Below are 23232 nucleotides of genomic sequence, written 5' to 3' on the forward strand. Positions count from 1 at the left end.
TTATCAGTCATGTCGTTTACATTTACTTACTGGGAATCCACGAGGTCCCGGTGCACCAGGTTCTCCCTAAAAATAAACATAGCTCCATTGTACTTAGCTTTAGTAGCATGAATGTTGTAAATTTGCAAACTTCATAAATATTGAAATCATTAAAACACTCCGTCTCAGTGTTTTTTGTGTAACTGAATTCAACCAAAACATGATTATAGTTGAACAAGTGTATTACAGCTACTTCACAACAAATCTGTTAGTTGATTTGGAAACACTACAATAGAATTATACTTCAGTATTTAATTAATACCAGTGGTTAATACCAGGTAGCTAACTTACTTTTTGTCCTCTTGGTCCAACAGAGCCAGGGGATCCATCAGGTCCTGTTAATCCCTAACAAAGCAAGATGATATTAGAACTTCCACAGCATCCTTTGGCAAACCACTAATGGATAACTCCATTTTATTTATTAATTAGGTATAGGATGGTTACTGGTGTATGATGCAGATACTTACAAAGAAATACCTTTCTACATTCTTACTCAAAGGTAATGTTTAACATGAGATCTGCCCATTAGTTACTTTCTATTGATACATTTTATCATATTCCTAACTTCCAGCTAAAGGCATTGTTTATCATAGGGTTCAATAATTTAGCATTTTTGTCTCTGCTTTGAAAATGTGCAATAATAATTACAGTGTTCTAATAGATAAGTCTAATGGGACAACAGGTCTTGGTTCTGCCTTTTAGCCATATTTATGTACCTCCTTTACTTCATTTATAAAACAAAAATACTGTATGTCTCTGTAGCTCTCTAGAAATGTCTTGAGATTTAAAATGTTCCTTCAATAGGAATTAAAACTAATCAATCTCATTATTGCCTTATGGCTACCTAAAGCTCTATAGCCATCTTCTAGCAATGGAAACTGCATATAGAAGCACGTTAACTTTTAAAGTTGAATCGATTGAGAGCATACATGTTTCTGAATTATCTCCCTTACTGAAATAGCTATAATTAAGTATTCATTTTCATGTGTGCCACTCAGTATTTCAGTTAATTACTGTAAAACATATACATAACCATCACATGTGAAGCTGAAGCAGTTAGTAAAGTATAACTTACAAACACTGTCATTTTCCCTACCAGCACTTATTTTACCAACTTCCTCAATATAAAATAGATATTAAAGCATGATAATACTAACATGATTCCACATTTGGTGAAGATGCATTTTTATCTTTTTTAATTTTTTCTTTACTTTTAGATGTTGTCATTTATAGTGTAATCTTGAAATTATACCCTGCTAAATATGTGTATGTGAATCTGTAAGTATATACATACAGATCTGTACATGTACATATATATACATGTACAGAGTATATGAGTATCTTATAAAACCTGTTACCAAAGTTTTGAAAAAGACTAAAATGATATAATCAAGGGAAAGATTCTTCGAAAATATGAAAGCCCTAACTTAAAAATGAATTATCAAAATTCATACTTGATCTAGCATGGTCTGCATAAATATGAATAAAATGCATTCATGTAACTTATACAGAATCAGTGGTCACTGGCCACCATTAACAATTAACAGTAAAATGTTAATTATCGGAAATGTACCCAAAAATAGAATTATTAAACACATACAGAAGAATTTTTGACAGCCCATCTTTGATTTTCATTCTCCCTGGAAACAAGCCCCAACATCTTAGTTGCTAAACACCTATGGTAATGGAATGTTGACTTTTGTATTTCAGCAAACAAGCCATACCTCCAGGAGTACACTCAGGAAAAATATATGGTACATAGGTTTTATAAACCTCAGGGCATGTTTGACTAATGGGATCTCTAGTTCCCTCTTCATGCATCTACCCTCCAAGATCAACCCTGGCCACCTAACCATCTTTAACTGGTGATGGTAATAAATGACAAGATTGGAGGACAGTAGCTACTATATGTGGTAGAACTTCAGCAGCATAATAACGAAGCAGGAAGGCTGGGTAACCTAGAGGTTGCTTCCAGTCACTTCCTTCAACTATCTTCCATTAGGCATGATTAATTATGTCTAATCACAAGGAGGCTCTCTGAGTTAATGAAAATACATTCTAATGTCACATGATCCAGCAAACTCTGTTATGAAATAGCCATGTAGAAAAGCACAAGCTCCATGAGGATAAGGACTGTGTGTCCATTACAATCCTAGAACACAGCCCCACATCTAACACACACTCAAGACTTGACTTCTGAATAAACTAATTTGGCCTAGCTTGTTAGGTGGAGGGGTTTCACACTTGTTCCTCCACATCATCTTTACTCTTAGTTAAAATCCCAACTCTGCCACTTAATTCCCTGCAACCACAGGCAAGCTGCTCAACCATATAGTGGCTCAGTTTCCTAATCTGTAAAATAGGTGCAATACTAATATCTACTTCATATGGTAATTTTGAAGATTAAATGAAATATTACACAGAAAGTGTTTACAACAGTGCCTGGCAGACCAGACCTTGAACAAATGTGTGGGTTTTTCTGGTTGGTTTTTTTTTTTTTTTTTTTTTTTTTTTTTGCCATTTCTTGGGCCGCTCCAGCAGCCCAAGCTAGGGGTCTAATTGGAGCTGTAGCTGCAGGCCTACGCCTGAGCCACAGCAATGCAGGATCTGAGCTGCGTCTGCAACCTACACTACAGCTCACGGCAATGCCGGATCCTTAACCCACTGAGCAAGGCCAGGGATCGAACCCACAACCTCATGGTTCCTAGTAGGATTCGTTAACCACTGCGCCATGACGGGAACTCCCGACCTTGAATAAATGTTAGCTGTTCTTATATTTCTCATTATTGGTATGTGGTCAAACTATCCTTTTTTTTTTTTTTTTTTTTTTTGGCCATGCCTGCAGCATGTGGAAGATCCCAGGCCAGGGATCAAACCCATGCCACAGTAGTAACCCAAGCTGCAGCAGTGACAATGCTGGATTCTTAACCCTCTGCACCACAAGGGAACTCTGGTCAGACTATCTTTGATGCTGTTAAGAATTCATATGAAGTGACATTTCCTGCCCTCTGTGAGCTTAAAACCCAAACAGAAAGGGGTCTACAAATAAATAAACAAGCAAAAAATTTAGATGTTAACCACAGGCACTGTGCTTCACACCCCTTTACATTTCTTAGATGCCTATTTCCACTTACACTGATAGTTTCTTTATTATGCACTACCCTAATCATATAACATCTACTAGATATAACAATTGTATACATTAAAAAATGTTCTAACCACTTTCCTATAAAAGTAGTGTGGTTTAACTATAACTCCTATACTTAATTATAATTCCTCTTCTACATATCTTGGATGGATGCTATAAGAATGAAAAAGTACTGCTTTGCAGAGCTCACTAAGCATGTCACAACAAATAGTGCCTATAAGAATATATAGGCTATTAATGATAACTGTGCAGTTGTCCTTTGGTGCAGAGCTTATAAACAAGCTCTGACTTCTTTAATTTTATGCATCCATAAGGAAAAAGAGTTAAACTAAAGTTGTATCAGTTTATATATAAAATCTCCCACATTTACATTTACAGACACACACACAACTCCAATTTGCAATCATTCTTATCATCACAGAAATGACAGAGGAAAATATTGCCAGTGGCAGAAAGAATTGCTTTCATTTGAATGTTTATGAAGACAGTTCTATACGGGATGATATTAAAACCGGCTGTGTTCTAAAGTTTCACACTGCTGTTTGGCAGAGCACAGCAGCCCTCAACAGTAATTTCCTTCCAGCATTCCAACCATTCAGCTCATGAGACTCAAGGCATAATCCTACAAGACTAGATGCCACGACTCTTTTACCTTTTCCGTCAAAAAAATTCACTTAATTGAAGGTAATTACCTTGAAGCCAAGTTTCTTTCAGATTTTTCCAAACAACATCTGATTAACCAATTTTTTTCATTTCCTTTTATTTTTTTTGGCCTCACCCATGGCATATGGAAGTTCCCGGATGGAGGGAGGAGGGTGTCCTACTGCTGAGTAAGTTGGGGGAAGGCTGCTGGTTCCAGCCTTAAAGAAACCCTAGTCAGATTACTCCTATCAGAGATCCAGCCTAGAAAACACCATGGAATGAGAGAAAACTACTTTTGAATTTTCCATTCCACCTGTACTGACAATTTCCCCTATTCCTGCTCTGCCCCTGAACAATCCCCCTCACTTCAGATTCTCCCCTCCAGCGCATCTCTCCTTTTTCTCTTCCTTGGGAAATAGGAGCACTCTGCCTCCATCCCCGCCCGCAGGTTCTTTTTCTAAAGTCATCTAGGGAGCAGCAGTGAAGGAGCAAGAGCAATGATGGCTTGCTGCAAAGCCCCGGCAAGGCCAGTCCCATTCCTCCTCCCTCAGTACTCCTGTGCATGAGACAGAGGGAGGGGGAGTGGATGTTCAGAGGCAGGAGGCAGGAACCAGGTACCTGTGGCTGTTTTCTGAGAGAAGGAAATGCCCGCGCTGCTTGCTCTCCCCAGGGAACTGCGAGGTACCTCTGTTCTCTAAGACCCCTGTGCAGAAACTGCGGCCTCTGTGACAAGCCAGGCACACCAGACCAAGTTCTTCCGGTCCATAACCCTTGGACTACAGCCAGTAGCCCTTCTGGTCTCAATGTCTCTGTCTGTCTCTGTCTGTCTCTGTCTCTGTCTCGCTCGCTCGCACGCAGGCACGCACGCAGGCACGCAGGTACGCACGGCGGCTACTCACGTCGGCGCCCGGCGTGCCAGGCTTGCCGGGAACTCCTGGCTTTCCCGGTTCTCCTGGGGGACCCTGGGCAGGGAGAAAAAAAGGTGGAAAGTTGAAACTCTTAGGATGCATGTGGCTGCGAACTGACCCGAAAGGAAGGAAGTGGTGAGTAAACTCACAGATCAACTTACCGGGGGGCCTGGGGGACCCTTCGGACCTCGGTCACCCTGGAGGGGTAAAAGGCAAGGCAGAACAGTCTGTGAGTGGGGGGGCGCTGGGGACCCTGCGGGCAGAATCCCACGTGTGGTCCCCTTACGATACGGGATTGGGTCGCGGAAGCTAAATGGTGGAGGTCGGCGACCAAACGGGGCAACAGGGTGCATTGACCCTCTCCTTAAGAAAATCTCCAGGCTTCTAGATCGCAACCCCAATCCTCACCCATGTCCAATCCCGCCTTTGCGTGGAGGGCTTCGGGCCCTCTCTAAGAACCCACGGGAGCCGCTGGGGAAAGGGTAGGAAAGGACAGGAGCTGAAGATGGAAACTTACGTCAATACCGTCGATGCCAGGGACTCCAGGAGGGCCCGGTGGCCCAGGAGGACCCTGCTCACCTGGAGGGCCCCTCTGACAAAACAGGGCACACAGGTTAGTGGAGCACGTGGGGGCAAAGACGCGAAACTGGGCACCTGGGCCCGAGACCCCCACCTTTGCCCGGTTGAGACACTGTCCTCTGTAAAGATGCTGCCCAAATGTAATACACATGGGTCAGCCTTCCAAGTGAACGCACGCATCTTTGGCTCCGCAACTTTCTGAATGAGGCTGACAGTGTGGTTAGAGCAGAATCTAGGCCCCCAGGGTGGGGTCCTCACCTCCAGAGAGCATTCAACCAAAGGGGAGTTGTGAGGGAGAGAGGGCCTTTTTTGCAAGAGGTTCAATCATGAAGATGGTGACCACTTCTATTTAAGAGGTAATTGCAGATCAGTGTTTTGGCCAAAATGGAACAATTTGGAATGGAGGAGCTCCATCCCAGATCAGTTAGAGTATCATTTTGTAGATATGTCGTTGCTCAGTAAAAAGCTGGGGGAAATCCTTTTAAGAGAAAGACGGAGAGGATGGAGCAGCTAAGTAGTGAAACCCAGGAAGGCCTGGCCTCCTTTCAGACCTGCTAGCATTGGACACTCTCTTGCAGCAGGTCTGTGCTCCTCGCTTCAAAAATACACCACATTTCAGACTGACCCTAGGGTGTGACCCTTTTATCGGTTGCAAACAGCTAAGCTTTGATGGTGCTAGAGGGAAGGTTGACATCTGAAATAGTCTGGACACGTTGCTTAGGGAATGTGGGACTTCTTTCTCTTCTGAATTTAAAAAAGGAAAGAAAGGGTAAAAAAAAACCTTCTTTCATCAAGGAAAACTTTGTTTTCCTAAACTCTGGCGACCAGACAGGTTACAATGGGGTCTTTGTTAAGCGAAACCTCAAACTGCTCCCGGCTCCTCCGCCCCTGCCGGGTCCCCTCCCGCGCGGAGGGAGTAGATGCCGAGCCTCGGGGAAGCTGCTGGTTTGGAGGCGAGCCCGGGGCTGCGGGGTCTACCTAGAGTAGCGGGCACCGCGGGCGGAACGCGAGATTGGTGGCATCTCCAGAATCCTGCTTCTCCTGCCGGGCCAGCCCTAGACCTCACCAGGAGGGGGGGAGGGGAGGAGTAGCCATCCTGAAAATTAAACCCCAGCCTCCGCTGGCCTCAGTGGCTCGAGCCTGCAGTGTGGGGCCTGGTGGGGGAGGGGCGCCCTTTCCCGGATAAAGGGGTCACCTAGGGCCCCAGCCTCCGACCTTGCGCCCTGCAGGTGTTACAGCCTGGAAGTTGCACCGGATTCCGCAGCCTGGGAGATGCTCATTGCCTTCCCCGCTGCTCTCCCGACGGCTGCGCCCCCACCTTGCCCTGTGAGCGCTTGGAAAATGCCAGTGGTTCTCGCCCTCCAGCTTACCTGGTCGATGGTCTGGCTGGGCTGGAGAAGAAAAATGGGGAGACAGTGAGAAGGCGACCCGTCAAACACGCGCACAAACTTACTTGAGCCACGCACAAACAGAGCCCAGATAGCAGCAGTCGCAGCCCTAGGGCCCCGCTATTCCGCGCCGTCCAGGCCATGCCAGCCGCGCGTGGCTAATCCCCGGGCTAGACCCGCCACGAGGGCACAATGGCACTTGTCCCCACAAAGAGCGCCCCCGGGAGTAGTGATTGCAAAGGTGCCCCAGCTTGGGAGGCGTAAGTTCCTCCTGTTTATGAATGGCCCCAGAGAGGGTCCTGGGGATTGGAGGAGAGCTTGCGGGCAGGAGGACGGATAGAATGACAACAGTCCCCTTTAACCCTTTCCCCGCCGCCGCCGCCGCCGCTCTGGCCAGCTCTGCCTCCGCCCCACCCTTCCCAGAGCAGCCTCTGGCTGTCTTCGGCGCCTCCTCGGGTGTCCTTTGTGCCACTGTGGGTAGGTGAGTAGACCAGCAGCGTTCTTGGAGAGATGTTTGGGAGAGGAGGAAGGAGGGTCAGTAAGCCACCCAAGGTAGAACTGACCCCCACCCACCCACTCCCACTCCGGAGTGGTTTCTACCCACCAGGCTGTGAGTGGGACCCATGCTTCCTTAATATCTATCTTGTCCGTACAGCAAAGCTTGGACTCTTTAGAGAATGAGGGGGTGGGGAGGAGTTTGGGGAGGTGGAAAGAGGAAAGCTGGGTGGAAGTGGTCTTTGCAGATGGCGAAGGGACTCACTGTAATCCTGGCTGGCTAACTCATGGCAAGTTTCTCTGCTGGGTCTCAGTGGGTCACAATGAATCAGCATCCACTGAAGTTCAAACTGGACAAAGACAACAGACAGTCCTTTCAGAACAGAAGCAGGTCATTTAAAAGAAAGATGAGTTTGTAAGTTAATCCAGTTGTTAAGTGTCTGGTCACCAACTTGAACTGGCCGAATCTCAGTGGACCAGGACTCTTGTTCTCTGAATACAATTTTTCCAGTGGAAATGGGTTGGAAACCCTTCCCATGTTTCTCCTATCATTGGATGTAGATATCTTTAGCTCTGCATTGCTCCAGCATAAGGTTAGGCAGGAAACCAACTACTGGCACTGACTGTCTATTTCTAGACACCTCACCTTCAAGAGGTAGATTCTATTAAAATGAGACTCAGAGACAAGACAGAACTGTCCTAGACTGTGAGCCAATAAGTGTCAGAGTTTGGATAGGAACCCGGGTCTATTGAATTCCATAGAGTAATTTACTGCCAAGAGCTCACATGGGAAGATATTAAAGACAGAGGCATCAAAAGAGGTGGCATTCAGGAATAAAGTAAAGAAAGGAAAATCCTGGGAGAATATACATGCTAGAGAAGACATTCACCATGGAATGGAAATAGGAAGCTTGGGAAGTGGAGAGAATGAGAAAGAAAAAAAAAAAAAAGATTCAGGAAAAAACAAGGTAATAAAAATACTTACATTTTGCATAATCTTATTCATTGGTTAACAAAATATAAAACTCCTAGGCAGTTAAAGTCAGCAGTATCCTGATGGCTTCTTACATTTTAGCAGGTATTAAAGGAGAAAGAAGAGCAAAAAAGGAAGAAGCAGAAGAAAGAAAGAGTGGCCAGATCTGACTCTGAAAGCCTTAGGCAACAAAGTGAAAAAAAAAAAAATGTACCCCACAGGAAGCCTGCCACCACTACCATGTGCCATGCTGGCCCCTCTTCATTGAAGAAGTTCCTTGCCAAGCCTTTCTAGTTAAATCCATATTTCTTGGTCAGTTGATTCTCCTGGCATTATGCAAATGTATAAAGTACCCAAGTCCCAAATCTAAACAGAAAGTAATCTAAATGTAAACTAATGTAACATAAAGTAATCTCTTTTCTCTCATCCAACAGTGATTTGCACTCCATCCCTCCTGCCAAAATGAATCCATCTTCTAGATCTAGAATGAAGTTAGATGCATTTTTTCCCATTGTTACAGAAGCATCCAGAGTTGAGGTTACTGGATGGAAGATCAAATTTGGAGAGGATGAAAGAGGAAGTCCTTCCCCTCTACCCATAAAGGAAGGGGAAGTTAAAAAAAAGGTTTTCCATTTTGTAAAGGGGTGAAAATAAGCCATCAAGCAGTTCACCTTCCCTCATTGGTGCCCTTCTCTATCATGATTCTAACTGTCCCTGGAGTTCTCCTTTCTCCATTTTTATTGTTTCTCTAAACCTTACTATGCCTTTTCTCCAGAAACGTGGGCATCTGGAAAAATGAATTAAGTGGGATGAGAAGAAAATGAACAGCTAAATCAAGACATATTTTAAGATGGAAAGTTAGCTGCAAATTGTATGAAAACTATGCTGATCTGTATATTCTTGATGTGAATTATTTAACAGTAGCATATTGACATCCTCCACAAGAACTGCTTTTCATACCACACAGTATCTTGCAGCTAAGGAAATCACTTTAATTAAACACTTTATTTTTCATCAGAATAGTCTTGTTTGCTTGGGAGGGACTTTATTTTGGTTCTTTCTAAACTGCAGTGGACATTTTTAAAGGAAGATGAAAAAAATGGAACAACCTTTTTCTTAATGACTATTAAATACCTGGTACTGCTTCCAACAGCTTTTGGAGGTCGTCACACATGGGTAAAGGAGCTCAGAGAAGTTAAGTCATTCGCCAGAAGTCACACAGGTAGTAAATGTCAGAGCTGGCATTGCAAATGTGCCTGACACTAAAATAAGGACTTTTGTTGCTATCTAATCAGCCTTCCCGAAAAATACATTCTACCTCCAGGATGAATCATGATTTTCTAAGTAGGTAACCTATGTATTTGGTGATCAAATATTTGTATAAAAGATGAATAGAAAAGAAGATGGATCTAGAAATTAAAACTGCGTAAACTTCTTTCACAAAAATTCAAAACTTCCATATTTGCATGCTTGTTATAGCAATATAACAAGAAGCAAAATTTCTACTGTTCCTTTCAAAACTGGCAGCTGTTTCTACATGCAGTGACAAATTCATGTGTATGACAAAATCTTACATAGAAAATGTGATTTTTTTCCTCAGTGACCAGATAAAATTTTACCAGAATAAGAAAAGGTGCCTCCTCCTCCCTAACTCTCAAACTAAAAAACACAAACCACTCATACAATGCTGTTCACTAAGTCCTATGAGAACTGATGTCAGACTTGGCATACATTGTAGGTGTGTGATATTTTGATTCTCAAAAATAATTCATACCTTAATCACCTTGAGAAATTTTAATTACACAGCTAACCAGGAAACCTGTATCCTTTGTTTGGATAGTTCATTAAAGTTACTTATTGCAAATGCAAAGTAATTCATTAAGCTGTTTTTTTCAAAGATGTAATTCTCTCTGGATAAATTGGTACAACTGTTTAATTATGCACAACTCAGTTGTGGTGCAGGATAATGGGGGACTGGAATGTAACTCATCTGTTAATAAAAGTGGGCTTGTGGAGTTCCCGTCGTGGCGCAGTGGTTAACAAATCCGACTAGGAACCATGAGGTTGCAGGTTCGGTCCCTGCCCTTGCTCAGTGGGTTAACGATCCGGCGTTGCCGTGAGCTGTGGTGTAGGTTGCAGACATGGCTCGGATCCCGCGTTGCTGTGGCTCTGGAGAAGGCCGGTGGCTACAGCTCCGATTCGACCCCTAGCCTGGGAACCTCCATATGCCTCGGGAGCGGCCCAAGAAATAGCAACAACAACAAAAGACAAAAAAAAAACAAGTGGGCTTGTGACAGGGTGTTGCACACATCAGAGGTTTCTGACACATCTGTGCTTCCACATAAACGCAACCTATGCGCCAATAATCATCTATATAAAACAGTTTGGGGGCATGCAGTATGAATTCCAATTTACATGCTAATTATTTTGAAGGAAAATTGGCAGAGTTCCTTGGTTAAAGTGAGTTTCTTTATATATCTAAAATGCTGATTTCCACACATTCCTCATTTTCATACCTGGAACCATTCTTCTCTTTGAATATTCACTGACAAAATATATGTGGCAAATACTTTAGTCTTTTGGCAAAAATGTTTGAAGTCCCAATATAAGCCTAGCACTAAGGAAACATTCTAGGGAAACCAAAGGTATTCTCCTCCTCACAATGAGCTTACAGTGTGTGACACTTAAGACAAAATACAAGTTGAAAAACAGAAAGTAAAAAGTTTTTTTTTTTTTAATCTATTGAGGATATAAAATGCTTAGCACAATCCGTCTTGCTCAGCATAAAATACTTCTCCACTGTTTCAGGGAAAACTGAGTTGTGTGAGTATAACTTGCCTTACATGTGCCCAGATTAGTCATCCAGCATTTTCAATAGGACTCTTAAGGTATAATTCCATCCCCCAAGCTAGAGTAGAATCCAGCTGACAAAGAATTTTGGCCCCAACTCTCTACTGTTTTAATAGGACTAGTGATTTCTACTTAGTTTACTAAGTTATTGAGAAATATCAATCCCTTCATAGGAACTAAATATAAATAAATAGCAGACAACTATCTTTTTCTCCTGAGAGTGAATTCTAATGACAAACTATGGAACTTGACTCAATATTAAAATATAGCACAAGGCTTGACATTTTGCAAACTGAATCATGATTAATTTTTTCATAAAATGCCTAAAATCTAGATTTTCAAATATAGATTCTGAAACAGGGAGAGATATATATTGCATTAAACCTTTTATCTAGTCAGCAGCAACAAAGATTTAAAGACATATTTGAATTCACAGATCTCTTGCTTCTTTTCAGTTTATGATGAATTGGTGGTTTCTACCATCATAATAGAACCTCTCTAAGTGAAGCTTCTTGGTTGCTGAGCAGCAGACTCTGAACTTCCACAAAATCAGAAATTTCCCTAATTCTATGTAGACTAGATCTTGCAATTCCAGACAGAGTGCTAGGAATGTGGTTAAATATGAACGGGCTTCCCTCCTCTGAATGGCGTCAAAAGATGAAGCAGAATGGTGAAAAGGGAAAGCAGTGGACTTGGAGTTAGCTGACCTGGAAAGCAGTCATTTACTCATTTTTTTTTAACTCAACGTATCTTTACATAACACATTCATGTGCCTCAAGAGAGATACTATGGAAAACACAAAAATGTTTAAGATGTAGGGTAGTTTTTAATCTGAAAAAAATGCTTTTGACAAAAAACAGGACAGCTGTTGAGATGATAAATGTATATTTCTGGTTGAGTTATCAGCAAGAGAATCACATAATGTGGAATACATAAGTGGAGACCTGAAGAGCATTTAAGGTTTTCATAAGCAGAGATGGGATGGATAAAGGATAGCATTCTGAAGAGAGGAGGTGACAAAAGCAAGGCACAAAGGTTCTCTGTGGCAAAGAGTAGACATCAGATTTTTCCCATTGAAATTCTAAGGTAGGAAATTTGGGGGGGGGTTGGTTGTGGGTTTTTTTTGTTTGTTTGTTTGTTTTTGGTCTTTTTGTCCTTTTACAGCCACACCTGTGGCATGTGGAGGATCCCAGGCTACAGGTTGAATTGGAGCTGTAGCTGCTGGCCTACGCCAAAGCCACAGCAATGCCAGATCCGAGCCACATCTGCAACCTACACCACAGCTCACAGCAACGCCGGATCCTTAACCCACTGAGCGAGGCCAGGGATCAAACCCAAAACCTCATGGTTCCTAGTCAGATTCGTTTCTGCTGTGCCACAATGGGACCTCCTAAGCTAGGGAATTTGAATATTATTGCGTAGGTATTACTGGATTGTCATCAGAGTTTTTTGCTATCAGAGTAGTGGTGAGGGAAGGTGGTCTTAATTTAGAAGGGCAAATCAAGGAGATCTGTGTAGTAATAAATACTGGTCCTTTGAGTCAGAAGAAGGTACTGTAATAGGACATCAATAAGTGTTACCAAAAAAAAAAAAAGTATTACTCTGAGCTATGATGAGCCATCCTGCGCTATCTGCCAACTGAAAAATAATCCTCCCCTCATGCCATAAGCCCCTTCAGCTACCATCCTGTTTAGTGCGCCCCTTCATACAAAACTCGAAAAAGTTATTATTGCCTCCAATTCCTCTCTGTTCTCTCTTAAAACCTTGCCAACTGGGCTTTAACTCTCAGTGGGCCTTTTCTCAAGATCAGCCCCACTGGTTTCTAAATCCAATGGTTAATGCTCAGTCCTCATCTTGTTTGCCCCATCTACAGCATTGAGAGAGTTGACAATTCCAGCCTGCTGGAAATTCTGTTTCCCCTCAACTTTCAGAGTACAAAAATCTCCTGGCTGTCTCCTGCACCACCGGCTGTTCTTATCGATCTCTTTAGCAGAATCATCCTCACCTCAGTAAGCTCTAATGTTTGTTGTTTCAGGGCTCAGTTCTAGGGCTTCTTTATTATACTCAGCTCTTGTTTATTTCATCTTGGTTCATGGCTTTGAATGCATGTATGTTGACAGCTCCTGGAATTCTACTCCCAGCTGGCCTTGTATCTTGAACTCCAGAACTTATCTAACTACTTACTCAGCATCTTCACTGAGGTATCAAACTCCTAATCAAACCTGCATCTTCCAAACCAACACCTGATATTCTCACGACACCTGCTCTTCCCACAGTCTTTCATGTCTCAATAAATGGAAACTCTATACTTCCAATTACTCACACCAAAAATATTGATGCATCCATGATACTATTTTCTCTCTCTTACACTTAAAATTTCATTTGCTTTACCCTCAAAATATACTAGGATATGACCACTTTGCACCACCTCCACCACTACCACCTTATTCAAGACTGTGCCTGCAGAATTATTGCAGTAGCCTCTTAAGAGCGCCTCTTAATAAACAAAATTGACAAACCTCTAACCAGGCTCACCAAGAAGAAAAGAGAGAGGACACAGTTAAAGTAAGAAATGGAAGTGGAAAAATTACAATTGAAACAATAGAAATGAAAAGAGAGAATACCATGATATGCCTACAAATTGGACAACCTAGAAGAAATGTACAAGTTTCTAGAAACATACAGCCTGACAAGACCAAGTTAAGAAGAAACATAGTTTTAACAGATGGACCACTAAAAGTAAAACTGAATCTTAAAAAAAAAAAAAAAAAAAACTCCCTGCAAACAAAAGTCAAGGACCAGACAGCTTCACTTGGAATTCTACTAAACATACAAAGAAGAACTTAAACTCATTCTTCTCAAAAAATTGAGGAGAAGGAAATACTCCTAAGTTCATTATATGAGACCACTATCATCCTGATATCAAAATCAGACAAAGACACTACAAAAAAGAAAACTGACCTATTATAGGTCAATATCTTTGATGAATACAGATACAAAAAATCCTCAACAAAATATTAACAAACCAAATCCAACAATACATAAAAACAATAATACACCATGATCAATTTAGATTCATTCCAGGGTCACTAGAATGGTTCAGCATATATAAATCAAACAGTATGATATACTTTGACATCAACAAAACAAAAGATAACAATCATATGATCAGTTCAATAAGTGAAGAAAAAACATTTGACAAAATTCAGCATCTATTTATGGCAAAAACTCCCACCAAATTGGATCTAGAGAGGATAGATCTAAACATAATAAGCACCATTTATGACAAACCCACATTCAACATAATTCTAAAGGTGAAAAGATGAAAGCCTTCCTGCTAAATTCAGGAGCAAAACAAATATGCCCACTCTCACCACTTGTATCCAACATAGTATTGGAAGTCCTAGCCACGGAAATCAAGCAAGAAAAGAAATAAAGCATATCCAATTTGGAAGGGAAAAGATAAAACTCTCACTGTTTGCAAAGGACATGATACCCTATATAAAGAGCTCTGACATCTCTACATAAAAACTGTTATAACTAAAAAATGAATTCAGCAAGGTTGCAGGATACAAGATTAATATAAAGAAATCTGCTGTATACTTTTACACTAACAATGAAATGTCAGAAAAAGTTTTAAAAATTATATTTAAAATTGCATTAAAAAGAATCAAATGCCTAAGAATAAACTTAACCAAGGAAGTAAAAGAGCTATACTCTAATAACCATAAGACATTGATGAAGGAAATTGAAGATGCTACAAAGAAATAGACATTCCATACTCTTGGACTGCAATAATTAATATTGTTAAAATGGCCATACTACCCACAACAATCTACAGATTTAATGCAATCTCTATCAAAATTACCCATGATATTTTTCACAGAACTGAAACAAACAAATGTAAAATTTATATGGAAACACAGGATTAAGAATTGCCATATCAATTTTGAGAAAAAAGAACAAAGTTGGAGATATAACCCTTCCAGACTTCAGACTACACTACAAAGCTACAATAATCAAAACAGTGTGGTAATGACAGGAAAACAGACACATAGATCAATGGAACAGAATAGGGAGCCCAGAAATAAACCCACACACCTTTCAATTAATTTTTGACAAAGAGACAAGACTACATAATGGAGAAAATACAGTGTCTTCAACAAATGGTGGGGGAAAGCTGGATGTGAACTATTGAAATTAGAACACTCCTTCACACCATATACAAAAATAAACTTAAGATGGATTAAAGACATAAATATCAGACTTGAATCCAGAACTCCTAGAACACAGGCAAAACATTCTTTGACATAAATCATAGCAATATTCTCTTAGATCAATCTTCCAAGGTAAAAGAAATGAAAGCAAAAATAAACAAATGGGACCTAATCAAACTTAAAAACTTTTGCATGGCAAAGGAAATCATCAACAAAATGAAAAGACAATCTACAGAATGGGATAGAATATTGGCAAAGAATGCAGCTGACATGGGATTGATCTCCAAAATATACAAACAACTCATACAACTCAACAAAAACAACAAAACAAACATATATGCATATGATGATAGCTTTCCATCTCACTCAAAGCCAGAGTGATGACAAAGTTTGCCACCCTCACTATCAGAGTACCTCTCCAGCCTCATGATGATCTTTTCTCCATCTCATCTCAGCCATGCTGGCCCTCATGCTCTTCTCAAACACAGAAGACAACACTAAGATCAGTCCCTTTTAACTTGTTCTCTCTTCTTGGAATCCTCCTCCCCCAGATTTTATACATACTATTTCCCCCAACTTCTCCAGGTTTCTACCAAATGGTATTTTTTTTTTTCTCAAGGAGGCCTTCTCTCCAGACACTCTAATTTCCATCTTCTTTTTTCTCCATAGTGTTTATGACCTATAAATTTATTAGTTTATTTATTTGTGTCTGTCTCTTCTCCCTAAAAGGAATATAAGCTCCATTGTGGCTTTAACTTCTGTGTATAACTTGGCAGATGTTGAATTAACAGTTCTTGAATGTTAATGAATGAATAAATAGAAATGCATAAGAAATATAATGAAGACAGAATTGATAGCATTTGCCTTCTGGTTTGATTATAGCTTAGAGTAAGCCTCCTTCCCCTGTCTGGGTTTCAATTTATTCATGTATAAACTGAGAGTTTTGAACCGCATAAACTTAAGTTTCCTATAGCTTTGAAAGCCTGTAATTCTATTGACACCATGTTGTAACCAAAGAAACTAATCATATTGAGATTAACATGAAGAGAAAGAAAAATGCTATGGAATTAATCTCATGCCTTCTAGCTACCCAGTTGATATAACAAAGATTTCTTGATGATCTTTATCATCTTAGCCTGTACACATTTTAAGATAAATAGAAATACTAATAGCACTGTGCATGGGCACAGCTCAGGCCAAAAAATTTTTAGTATTTTCAATTTTCCATTAAAAGCAAGTTAGGCCATATTTAGCAATTTTCCACAGTCATGGCAGTATTAGCAACTCTTTCTGTGTATTCTTTCTTGTTTCATTGCCACCTAGTGGGAAATCCAGCTGAAGTTACAGTGTAGCAGGCTATGTTTTATCTCCAAAAAATTAACAGTCTGCATTCAAAAATACTCTGATCAAATCAGAGCAAAGTGTTATGAAAAGTATTTTCTATGGATATATACAAACAACACTACCATTTCTTTTGTATTTATTTAATATTTTCAAGTGAAAGAGTACTAGTAAAAACTACTCATCAAAAACATAATAAACAAACTTGATAGTTCAGGTATTTTGCCCTGTAGTTAGACATTTCTTAAATCACTGACAACATAACCATTCTTACACTATTTCTCAAATATCAGAGATAATATTAATCAGAACCTCATAATTTATTTTACCACAGTATCATTCCTGAAACTTTCTTTGTTTTTACATTGGGGTCACATAAAGTAATCATACATTAGTATGATTTAATGCTATGGGGTAGAGAAAAGGACAAACAGCTTCTCTATCACCAGTTTTATAGGCTCTTTCTATTTGCTCTCACATTTTCTCTGAATTTAACAAAAATAACATCCAGTAATACATTTGAAATATATTTTTAAAAGCATTGTATCTATCTGATTAATCACATCCTACATTGGTTTATTCAGAATATGTATAAGTTAAAAAATAGAGGGCTTGAATCAAGTAATTGTAAGGCACATATACTTTCCTCCTCCCTCAAACAAGCCCAGACCCTTAGAGTGTATCCCTGAAAAGGTAGAAAGGCTAACTTTGTTTTCTAATAGAGCTGTACCAAATAACTCTCCTGGGCAATCGTGCTGACAACTAACAATAAAGAACCTGCCATAAAATAACATGTTTTTATGGTATGCTGCCAGGAAACTGAGCTTTGCAGTGAAATAAATGGCACCATCCTAAAATACAGGCACAAAGGTGAATAGGAAATATGGAAGTTATTGCTATGAAATCAAACTAACAACATATTATAGCAGTACTTTGGGAAAAAATATAAATGCTCTTAGCCCACTAAATAACCATGAGTGATGCGAAGGTGTCTGAGTTGTAGAGCATGTGAGCAGCTGTACTGCAAGCCTTATGAAAACCTCTTGAATTAGGTTTCCTTTTCCAATTTAGAAAAGGGAAAAAGACAAAAGATGGTCGACTTCAAGAGAAATCACAAACAAGCATAATACAACTAGTCTCAGTCTCAGTGCTTCATCAGATGTTATTTTCTATTGCATTTTTATGCTGCAGTTCCTAGGGCAACATTTTGACATCTGTTAATATCTTTAGAATGGAAGTTTTCTTTACTAAAGAAAAGCAAGTATTGATCCTGAAAAAAGTATTCAATTAATGTCGAGTGTCAACGATTAGAACGAATGTAATTTCAGGAAAAATACACTGTTATTTGTTACTTTCATGCTGTTGGCACATTTCTTTTTTTCTTTTTCTTTCCTTTTTTTTTTTTTTTTTTTTTGACTTTTAGGGTCACACCCATAGCATATGGAGATTCCCAGGCTAGGGGTCAAGTCAGAGCTGTGGCCGCTAGCCTACACCACAGCTCACAGCAACACTGGATTCTTAACCCACTGAGTGAGGCCAGGGATCTAACCTGCGTCCTTGTGGATGCTAATTCGTTTCTGCTGCGCCACAAGAGGAACTTCTTGGCACATTTCATTTTAATTTAGAATTTCTCACTAGTAATATTAAATGTTGACTGTCTCCAAATCAAGAGAAAAGTCCCCTATCAGGATATATCTTCTACCACTCAGAATACATGGAAACTGATGTTCATCACCCTGTAAGTCTCCCAAGGGACCAGCAGTCACCTTAGTAATTATCAGCAACTTCATATTTCAGCCAAAGTGAGAAGATCATAGGCCATAAAATAAAATAAAAATAAGGGCATAGGGAAAATTTATGAGCACTTGGGTTTGTCTGGGGATTTGTATGAGTATTGGACAATTCTTGGTCTAGAAAAGGGAGGAGCTGTGTGGGGAAAGTGATAAGGCTTGAAAAGGGAACAATTCATAAAAATGGAAATTCCCACATGAGAGTCCCTTTTCTTAGAACACTGGACTTTGCCTTCTCCTGGGTGACTGTACTCACCGCTAGGATCCCTCTCAGACACCACCTCTCTTAGGAAACATCCTTAGACTTCACTCACATGCTTCCCCGCCCTGCCTCTTCCCTGGGCTTCCATCCGCTACTGTGGTCCTTCCCACATTACATCACGGTTTACTCATCTTTTTTTTTCCCCCTTTTTTGGCCGCTCCAAGGTATATGGCATTCCCAGGCCAAGGATCAGATCCACGCCACAGTTGCAGCCTAAGCCACAGCTGCAGCAACACCAGATCCTTAACCCACTGTCCCAGGCCAGGGATTGAACATTGCGTCCCAGCGCTTCACAATGCCACAATCCCTTTGCTCCACAGCAGGAACCATTGTTTCCTCATCTTAACCACTCACAGTCTGCCAAACTGGGAGGACAAGATCTGTGACCTGTTTAACTCCATACACCCAGTATTTGGGCACAAAATGAATGTTCGCTAAATGAATAAACAAGTAAGTGGAACTAATGTCTGAGGATATGTTTTATACTGCACGATCTTCCTTCTTAAAAAAAAAAAAAAAGTATTTGTCCTGCAAAGTAAATACTGAAAAATCTATGCAGATCACAAATACCTTCCAAAATGAAAGTGATGATGCATGAATTCCCATTGTGGTGCCCTGGAAATGAATCTGACTAGTATCCATGAGGATGTGGGTTCGATCCCTGGCCTTGGTCAGTGGGTTGAGGATCTGGCATTGCCATGAGCTGTGGTGTAGGTTGAATTGGTGGCTCAGATCTGGTGTTGCTATGGTTATGATGTAAGCCAGTAGCTGCCACTCGGATTCAACCCCTAGCCTGGGAACTTCCATATGCCACAAGCGAGGCCCTAAAAAGCCAAAGAAAACAAAACAAAAATGAAAGTGATGAGATGCTTTATAAGGAAAGATAGGCATTACAAATGTGAATATAATACAAACACATATTTTTGTTTGTCTCAGAAAAGTTAATTGGCATAGATAAAATAAGGTAGTTTAGAGATTTTTTGACTAAAAATCAGTTTATTACCAAGAAACCTCTGTGAGGTCACTTCTAAAACTGAAAAGTGGAGATCATCCTGTCTGTGCTAGTTATCTCATGAAATTGTTGAAAGGATAAAATAAGTTAAGGGAAATAAAAGCATTTTTTATAATTTCACACTGGTATATTAAGGGCATTAAGATGCTAAAAAAGTATACATGGGATCTACTTACATAGAATTTTCTACCTCTTTGTCCTACAGAGTGTAAAGTTGAGGAATATGTTTTGGTGACAAGTTTGAGTTTGACATTGTCACTGTCTGTCCTTGGATGTAAGTTGGAATTTTTTGGTCTAAAACCTTGATCTATTTCAGTTTTTGTCACCACCACAACCCCCACCACATCATCAAATATGGGACTTGAATGAGACCTTAGGCTCAAGCCTCTTTTGTGTTTCCCGGTGGTGGAGTCAGAATTCAGTATGAAGGAAAAATTATTCATACCTGTTTCAAATACTTTCAACATTGACCATGTGCTGCTTTTGAAAACCTCCTTGGTGGACCAAAAGTAAAATGTAATACAGCTGCCGGTTCTTTGTTGCATTCCCCACACATGCCAGAATAAAAGAGATGATTTTAACGGGACTTAGCTGTTCCCAGCTGTGATGTGAGACCACTCTCAGCAGAAAACCTAGTCAGCTATAACATTATTGGCTAGATGATAATATAATGAAGAAATACTGAGACTTTTCTGCTCTGGCTATTGGACAATTTAATGGCATCCTAGCATGCAGAATTCAAAGTTGTAATGACCTGAAATGTTTTTCATGAACTATGACTTAATAAATCAATTATACAAGTACTTGATCTTCATCACACTGAGGAGGTACTCTAAGGTCTCCTTCCCCTCCCTGGTGGTCCAAAAGTGACATAGATATGGCAGAAGTTGTGCTGTCTTAAAACCGCTCCAATGCCATTGCCAAGAGCTTGCTGCACAGAATTTCAAGATGGCACAACAGTGGTCCCACTGATTTTCTAACCCAGATGCTTGAGGTGCGATAACTCATTAGTTGGAGAAATATTTTCTCAAGTGACTACAAGCCAGAACAGTAATGCAGCTGTTACAAATTGCTTCCTGTCCATCACAGAATATAGAAATTTCACACTACTCTTCACACTAATCACAATTCTTCCCTTGAAAATAAGTTATTTGAACAATTCCATTACTGAGATGCTCGATAACCTTTTTTTCTTTGGAGAAGTGCACAGGAACCATTCAAAATCATTGTATCACCCCTGCTACACTCCAGGATGTGGGTTTTGTGAGTGGAATTTAACTGCTCTATACAAGAGAGGGAAGGAGCATCAGTAGTTTATTCATTGAGTTCTCAAGACTTTCCTTTTTTTTTTTCAAAAGATCACTTACCCTGTAAGACATATTTTTTTAACTCCTGTCACAATATTATAAAATATCCTTTTAAAGGATTTCTCAGTGAAAGTTTAACAATTCAATATGATAGATCTATATGGCACTAGTTGCCACAATTATTGTGTCATTAGATAATTCTTTACCTTTATATTAGTGGGTCTCTACAGCAAAATTATGAACAGAGCTCTAAAATCCTTTACTTTCATAGTATGTCATAAAATATCTTCTAAATAAATAAATACTGTGCTGTGTACCTAATTTTCATTCCTGTTGATTAGATAGCATACAGCTTCCTAATCTCACCTCCCACTACTGCAGTTAGATCCTGCACCTCCCCCTCACACATTCTCACTCACATTTTCACATACATGTTTCATCCAAACCAGTCAGGCTCCAGATCTTTGAATGTGGTCTATTTATTCTTCATTTTGTCCTTTCATGCTTTACCTCTCAAATAGAATACACTGTCTTCTTCCATCAACTCAAATCCTTCCATTTCAAGGTTCACTGCTTCTGAGAAGCATGGAATTCTTGACTAAATGAGTCCACCACTCAACCTTACTCTGAATATACTCATTGGTTATGTACCACCCCAGGAAGAGCTTCTTTCACTTTGCCTCAAAGATTCTGGGCGCTCCAGGTGAGCATGGAGCATCTTCCAAGTAGACTTAAATCTCCTCAGGACCAAGAGCCTCTACTTAACTTGCTCTGATTCCCTGTCCCATCTGGCACATTCTATGTTCAAAAGAGGCACTGAAGGCTTTTTGAAAAGATGAATAACTGTTTACTGTTTAAGACATTCAGGTGATTTTCAAAGATGTCTGAGGTATGAATTTTTACCAACCTGGGTTTGTTTTAATCTCCCTTAAGGTGTGGTTGTATACTTACCGGAACAGAAACTTGAGGATTGTCCACAAGTTTTCCGAGCACAGCAAAGCCATCAACATCAATTTGGCCTCTTGGCTTTATAGGTAAGGACTCAATCCTGTTGCAGTCAACAAAAAGAGTTGCGCTGTTCCTTTCCACACCAATCATGATCTTATGCCACTGGGAATCAAACAAGGAGGGCAAATTCGAAAAGGCCGCAGTTTGGAGACTCCCGTCCAGCCCTTTGTATGAAAATGCAACTGATTTTGTTTGGCCATTTATCTTCACGCCAACTTGCTCCTTCCCTGAGGAATCCTGAATCTGCCAAATGCTCCAGTTCTTTTCAAGTGTGCTTCCAGTCATCCGAAAAGTGGTTAGAAAGGAGTATTCTTCAGGCAGCCCACTGGGATACAATTGCCTGAGTAAAATTTTAAAACAGTAAATATAAATCTTATTTGCTGTACCCAGGTGTATTACCATATTTCCTAATTATGCTATTTTAGATTCTAGACTTACGGAAAGGCTACAGTGTGAAAAACCATGTACTGTTTTTCCTTTCATGGCTGTTCATAAAGACCTTCATAGAAGTTCAATCGCTTATGTACATGAATGCTCCTCTTAAAATACACATTGAAAAAACCTCCCTCATAGCTAAGGAGGGTTCCCAAATACCACATAATCCCAACAATATTACTATTTATGCTACCTAAAGAGCTACTGTTCAGCAATTCCACCTCAAAAAAATACATTCTGCCAAAAAACACATTCTTGCAAAGTTCTGGGCTACAATTCTTTCACCAATGAGAGACACGATCATTTTGGAATCCAAATCAGCTCTACTAGTTTGTGAGACCCTTTGATTAAGGCAGGTTCTTGAAATTTTATTTTAATGTAATATGATTACTTGTTATTACCACAATTGCTTGGATTTTCCCCTCCCCAAGCACATCCTAGACTCACAGGAGCATTTTGAGAATCAATCATTGCGCAGACATGAGACACCACTTCACTCTGAGAATGTTTGTTTTTTCCGGGGAGTTCAAAGTCTAATGTTAAAATAGCTGTTGATTGCTTGTCACCCAAGGTGTGACAAGGGAAAGTTGACCAGTTATTACTTCTCTACTCCAACCCAGTTGTTCCTTAAACTGCCAGTTAAATCTGTATTTTGGCCACTTCCTTTACTGCTTTAAATAGCGGCATAAGACCCTCAGTGTCCCTTGGGCATCTCCTGTCTCTGTGAAGACAGCCATCTGGAGCTGCACCAGCTACCTAGGTCTTCTGTTGAAGCTGAAGACTGAACTTTAAAAAATCAAGATATAGTAAATGTAAACACCACCTTTACATCTTTACC

The 23232-nt window shown here is 40.2% G+C and overlaps 1 protein-coding gene across 3 annotated transcripts in view; it reads right to left on the reverse strand.

Annotated features, from left to right (window-relative positions):
- COL9A1 (collagen type IX alpha 1 chain) overlaps window positions 1–23232 on the reverse strand; it is a 94106-nt gene that overhangs the window by 62907 nt on the left and 7967 nt on the right. Inside the window, exons 5-12 of one of the 3 annotated variants that reach the window (XM_047760117.1) lie at window positions 21903–22299; window positions 7461–7549; window positions 6687–6702; window positions 5255–5329; window positions 4899–4934; window positions 4729–4791; window positions 331–384; window positions 31–66 (exon numbers count right to left, since the gene is read on the reverse strand). In XM_047760117.1, the coding sequence (XP_047616073.1) occupies window positions 31–66; window positions 331–384; window positions 4729–4791; window positions 4899–4934; window positions 5255–5329; window positions 6687–6702; window positions 7461–7549; window positions 21903–22299 (766 nt within the window). Of the gene's footprint in view, window positions 1–30; window positions 67–330; window positions 385–4728; window positions 4792–4898; window positions 4935–5254; window positions 5330–6686; window positions 6708–6769; window positions 7004–7308; window positions 7345–7460; window positions 7550–21902; window positions 22300–23232 lie in introns of those variants that run through there. The other 2 variants (XM_047760137.1, XM_047760126.1) reach the window with 2 other exon arrangements.

This window comes from Phacochoerus africanus, chromosome 2 (assembly GCF_016906955.1).
Source record: "Phacochoerus africanus isolate WHEZ1 chromosome 2, ROS_Pafr_v1, whole genome shotgun sequence".
NCBI lineage: Eukaryota > Metazoa > Chordata > Mammalia > Artiodactyla > Suidae > Phacochoerus > Phacochoerus africanus.